This window comes from Dryas octopetala, chromosome 3, assembly GCF_963921425.1.
Source record: "Dryas octopetala chromosome 3, drDryOcto1.1, whole genome shotgun sequence".
In the NCBI taxonomy this organism is placed as follows: Eukaryota; Viridiplantae; Streptophyta; class Magnoliopsida; order Rosales; family Rosaceae; genus Dryas; species Dryas octopetala.
This window is the reverse complement of record NC_141368.1, coordinates 25,070,608-25,076,607: the sequence shown is the minus strand read 5'-3', so window position 1 is coordinate 25,076,607 and position 6,000 is coordinate 25,070,608. Positions and strand designations below refer to the sequence as shown.

At 37.0% G+C, this 6,000-nt stretch overlaps 1 protein-coding gene across 1 annotated transcript; it reads right to left on the bottom strand.

The window, feature by feature from the left end:
- Positions 1-240: 240 nt before the first annotated feature.
- On the bottom strand, positions 241-4,186 carry LOC147291997 (U-box domain-containing protein 43-like). Its single transcript, XM_086238757.1, has 4 exons — positions 3,845-4,186; positions 2,969-3,714; positions 2,572-2,872; positions 241-2,013 (listed from the first exon to the last, which is right to left on the bottom strand). Exons 2-4 carry the CDS (start codon positions 3,704-3,706, stop codon positions 560-562), a joined length of 2,493 nt encoding a protein of 830 aa, XP_086094883.1. The 5' UTR covers positions 3,707-3,714; positions 3,845-4,186; the 3' UTR covers positions 241-559.
- Between the last annotated feature and the right edge of the window lie 1,814 nt (positions 4,187-6,000).

The following is a 6,000-nucleotide window of genomic DNA, read 5'->3' as shown; positions in this document are numbered from 1 at the left end:
TATTTAGTTGCAAGATTTGCCCTTTTTGATAACATATTTTAGTTTAGTGATCATTTTGTAGTTAAAAACGCCAAAAAGAAATAATAAAAGAGAGGTTTCGAAAAAACGAAAAACTGTCCATGGCGTCAATGGATACTCGAGTACCCCACAAGCACTTTCGAATTACGCCTGATCTATTTATGTATATATATACTCTTATTGCTATTAAAGTACACAATCCTTATTTTGTTAAAAAAAAAAAAAAAAAAAAAAAAAAAAGGAAATTAATGCTTGTCATGTTCTTAGATTACACTGCATATTATATCAAATCTGAATAGATCTAAATTGGCATGAAATCTGAATATACATCAAATGCATCCCCATGTCAAACTAGTACAAAAAACACTTTCCACTTCGTTCATGTTGTTATGCTCGATGCGTATGGATCATACACAAAGTGGTCCAGTATAATGTGCAGAACAGAAAGATATACAGTTGTATACCAATCCAGAAGTATTTGATGAATGTGTATATAAACAAAGTCACCAGCACAACATTTCCTTACATGGCAATACTTGTCTTAAAAGTAACTAGATTGAACTTGCAACAGCTCTAGTTGTGCCAGTAATTTTGCAGTTGTTGATTTCAATCTAGAGTCACCCTGCTGGGCTAGATCAATGAGCACCACCTGAGCAGATTCCCCATATTTCACTCTGTGTTCCTCAACTCCAAATATCTTCTCCAATATCCATAGTGCTTTCTCTTGAGCCTTGATGCTCCCGGATTCTATAACTTTTATGATGGCCAGTATTCCTGACATTTTGGCTATGTAATTGCTTCCATTTTCCCAAATGTCATCATGCAAGAGAGTTGCAAGCGCGCTGAGCACAGCTTCGTCCGCTTGCCTCTCCTTACCTTCCAATATTTGGATTATTGGAGTGATAGCACCTGCCTTGACCAAACAAAATGTTCTTTTCACAAAGCAGTAGCCATCATGAACTTCACAAAATGCATCTGTAGAAGGAGGAACGCACAACCACCTTGATGTCCTCGACTTCCTTAGAGACGATGAATTCTGTGATAACTGAGCTAGTGACGTTGCAGCCCTGCATTTAGCAACCGGCGATCCACTTGAGAGTAACTTTACAAGCAAAGGAATTACCCCTTGTTCTGCTGAATAAAGCTGTAATTTCTTATCAGAAGGATTTGTGAACCGAATCAATAGGCCTGAAATGCTTTCTGCTAACCAGAATGTCGTCTCCGTTGAAATTTCAGATCTTGAAGTCATTATGGATACCATAATGGGCACCAAATTCTCTTTCTTTAATATATCTGTCACCTTTTTATCACTAATGGGAAGATGGCTAAGTATGCCAACTGCAGCAGCTTTTTCACTGTCGGATTCCGATGATGAGATAATATTGATGATTGTTTTGATATAGGTTTCTCTTAGTTGGTCAGCCAACTCTTCTGGTAAATCTTTAGAGAGAGTGTAAAGCAGATTCAAGGCACTGCTCCTGATTTTAGTGTTAGTTTCCATCAGGAAGGGTAGCAGAAGCTGAATTGCTCCATTTTCTTTCATTTTCCTTCTAACTTTGGATGCTCTAGAATGGGAGGCGATGCTGTTAAGTGCTTGTAATAGGTGGTTTTGAATTACTGGACTGGAAAGATTTAAAAGTGAGAGCATCTGCTGAGCCACATCTTGGTTAACAAGAATAGATTCTGATTCAGCAATCCTTGCAAGAATTGCTGATGCAGGCTCCCGAAGAGTCATAAGCACCGACGTTACAGAGAAGAGGAGCTGAAGCAGTGATGCTACGATGCCTGAACTGATCAACAGTTGGACGTTTTCTGTCAGGTTTGACAGATTTTGCAAAGCACTTAAAGCAGATAACTTGGCTTCGAGCTTCCCTGCACTAAACATTCGGACAAGAGGTTCAATTGCACCATCTTCTCCAAGGGAGGCTCTACTTTGATCTGTGAGTTCCATCCTTGAAAGTGCTGTTGCCATCAGAATCTTACTCATGTCAGAACCTGCAAAGACATGTTATGGATAGGAGATTAAGGAAGGTTAAGATATATTGGACTTCACAAGTAATGTATCATTGACCAAAAAAAAATTATCTATATAACTGGACTCTTACTTATGTGCTAAATAGCTAATCTGTAGCCTGTATGATATATTCTGAATCTGTCATTTCAGCTTTAACTATATTGCTAAGAGCCTAAGACCATAAACCTAAGGTCAAATGCAAGTTAAAGGTGAATTGGGATCATCATATTGCTATTACCCTGATTGAAATTCTGCACATAAACAATACTAATTTCCCTTAGCGATAAACCACAGATTCAAACAAATTACACAAAAGATCAGTCATTTTCCAATGTTATCGTTTTGATTTAGTCTGAACCCCTGTCATTGATATGGAAGTTTTGGTAGGTTTTATTGACAATTAACTATGGTTATATAAATTCTTGCCATTAAATAATTCTAGAAAGCTCTTCTTCGAATGTTAAGTTAATATTAAGATCACAAAAACCACATATTCATCAAAACAGAAGAGATGGAAAAGTAATTCCTCTTTGAATCACCTTCTTTGAGGTACTGCACTAGTGGCTTGAAGTAACCGGCCTCTGCCATATGAAGCGCATTTTGAGTGTTACTAGACAATGCGTTCAACAACTTCCCTGCATGACGTGAAGCAACATGATCATCCCCATTTAGCAAGGCAACCAACATTACAATACACCCTTGAATCCGGCCAAGCCTCCGCCTGACTGACTGAAGATCCGAGAGATCCAGCAACAGACCCACAGCTTCCTTCCTTTCCTCTTCATCGCGCACCAAAGATTTCACGAGCGCGGACAAAAACCCAACATCTGACATCTTCTCCTGCACACTACTTCACAATGTAAGATAACCAATTCACATAAAAAATCCCAAATTTAAAACTAAGATTGATATGAAGAAAATAAAAATAAAAATTACCTTGTTATCAGCATTATCTGAAGCAAGGCTTCTCAGTAATTGAACTATGCTTAGCCGATTGTCTGAATTACTTGAACTTAACCGATTAAACAGAATTGGAATAACACCTTCATCACTAATCCATTCATTGCTAACCCTTTTGTCTCCAATCAACTCATTTAATTCCAAAAGAGCAAATTTGACTTGTTCATCATTACCATACTTTAACTGCAAAACAACATCATCAATACCAAAACAAACCCTTTTCTCCTCTTGTATTTCCTCTTCCACTTCCAGCACACTAACAACCCCAGAATCATAACTAGAACTTGGAAATGAACTCATATCAAACCTTGTATTCATCAAATCTTTGTGTAATGCCCCAATCTTGTCCTTCAAATCTGTGGACACTTCTAGACTAGCCAAGAGCACTAGGCCTAATGACCTCCCAAGATCATGAACCATATTCTCAACTTGTTTGATAAAGATTGTTGTCTCTGGGGTTTTGACCAAAGCCTTTGCACGCTTAAGCTCTAACCCAAGAGACTCAATAGCCTTTCTCAATGGTGGGTGGTCCATAAACTTATTATCGTCCCTTAAATCATCAAGAATTGGAACAAATTTCCCAACTAGGATTTCAAATTCAGTAAGCACTTCTCTTTGGTTTTCAGAGTTTCGAGCCAGAGAAGTGACCTCATGGACCAATGCTTTTAGCTCTGATACTAGTTCTGAAAAGCTTCTATTCCCCATAGATTCCATTGTTCTCTCTGTAAAGAAAGAAAACAGACTATGAAATATACATATCAGAAAGAGATATATACACATATATATATATATATGCAAGAACAAATTAAGGAGAAAGTACAAGGAATATAATAAGAAATAGAGTATTGGAACCTGTTGGGCAAAACCAAAGTAATTGACCCACTTGTGGTTCTGAGAACACGGAAATCAAAAGGCCAAAGCAGAAAAGACTTTAAAAAAGACTGCAATTCTCTCTTCCTGTCTTGGCCGTCTTGAAGAGAAAATAAGTGAAAGAAAGAAGGAATAATTTGGAGGACTTGGAATTTTGCAGTTTGGATTTTTGTGAAGAGGTATCAAAAGGGTCAGTGTCAAACTGCTCTGACGTGGTTAATTATTATTACAAATAGTAATAATAATATCTTCTTCTTCGTCGTCGTCTTCCATTGAAATGAAATGAAAGTGAGGAGAAGCAGTCAAAGATAGGCAATTAATTCTCTCTCTCTCTCTCTCTCTCTCTCTCTCTCTCTCTCTCTCTCTCTCTCTCTCTCTTCTCTCTCTCTTTCCATTTGTTTGCTTTGATAGTTTTTGATTACTTTTTATGTTTCCAAACTGGCGGAGCTTTTTTATTTTAAGTGGCTTTGAATGTAGAGAATTGGGTTGCTGGGTCAACTGCCACATGTTTGCTGCGTTGGTGAGGAGGCTTTACAGGGTTCACTATCTTTTTGTTTTTGTTTTTTTTTTTTTTTTTCCAAATATTAGTTGGTGAAAATGTTTGTGGGACTGGGGGGAGTTACTTTTGAGTTTTTGACAAATTGCTTTGATTGCCTAGATTCTAGAAGGTGTACTTATAGCCTTTAGGATAACTCGAATGCATTTTCTCTACTCCTGTGATTTGGCCTTTGGGTGCTTACTTTTCGAACTTACATGAATTTTAAATTGTTTGCAATTACATAGGCAATCAATTTGTTTACTTTTGCGTGCTGTTATTATCGGTCATTTCCCATAGTTTTATTCTAAAAGTCTTTTTTTTTTCTTTTTTTTCTTTCAGTTGAAGTTGCAAATGCAGTTAGTACAACCGATGTTAAACTAAAACTAACATCTTGAATTTGCCCTTCTAAACCAACCATTTATCTATAGACAATTGCTTATGTATCATTATTCATTAGCCTCTTGGCATCTCGTCATGTGTGCCGACATTTTCTACTAATGATCGTTAAGTTCCACACCCCTTTTTAAGGCTATCCATAACAGTGAGAATAAGAGTGTCGGATTGGTCTCAAATACTGAATAGTGAGCCGAAAAATTGAGAGTGTTGCAAGGGTCCGATTGAGAGTGAGAGCGAAAGACTGGTGGGGCCCACCCACTTGTGTGTGAATTCAAGTGTTTTTTGGAGAGAGAGTTGGGGTGGCGAAATAACCAGATGGTTTTTTTTGCTTTAAATCTGGGTGGGTATATTTGTGTTGGAATTAGATATTTGGTTGGAGGTATTAAAGGAAAATTCGGAAGATGATAAAAAGCAGCCGACAAGGGGTGGCCCGCGTGACAGACCAAATCATAGGACTGTTGCGGATCAACGATCAAGATGAATAGACCGTTGCGTTTAAATTTTTTTTTTTTCAAAAATGGCGCGATTTGGGCCTTCCATTTATTTTATCTATTGGTAATCAACGGCTCCAATTAATTGACCGTTATAATTATATTAAAAAATACAAAAAAAATCATAAAAATTAACTAAAAACTTTCAACGTCTATTTCATCATTTTTCCTATAAATTGAACATTCACACTTCATTTTTTCACACATCTATCTATTATTTTCACTCACTCATATATATTTTGCATACTAACTTGTTGTAGAAAAATTTTCTTTTCAATCATGGTAAATCCAAAGGGTCTCAATTGATACAATGAGGAAGAGGTAGCTCTAGTTATAGCTTGGATGCAACACTTTGAAGATTGTGAACTCAGCTCCAATCAAAGAAACAAGGATTTTTGGCACAAAGTGTACGATAAATTTATTCGGAATTGTCCTCGAGCCGTGGCTAATGGGCGATAATTTGGGGCGGTCCAAGCTCACTTCAAGAAGATAACACAAGCCACCACGAAGTATCAAAAATGTATCTTGGCGGCGGAACAAGAACGCACTAGTGGGCAAAACCAAATTGATGTGGTGAGTTTTTTTGTTAATTAAATTCAAATATATTTGTTGGCCAAAAAAAATTCAAAAATTTTTATACCATTTATGATTCATTAATTTGTTTTCATGTTACTAAGTGAGCTTTGCCAACGTACGATACCAAGCACTCCACT

Coding starts and splice junctions, on each gene's coding strand:
- LOC147291997 (XM_086238757.1), bottom strand. CDS start 3,706: ATGGAATCTATGGGGAATAGAAGCTTTTCAGAACTAGTATCAGAGCTA. Junction 2,873..2,968: donor CAGATAATGCTGATAACAAG/GTAATTTTTATT, acceptor AGTAGTGTGCAG/GAGAAGATGTCAGATGTTGG. Junction 2,014..2,571: donor AGTGCAGTACCTCAAAGAAG/GTGATTCAAAGA, acceptor ATGTCTTTGCAG/GTTCTGACATGAGTAAGATT.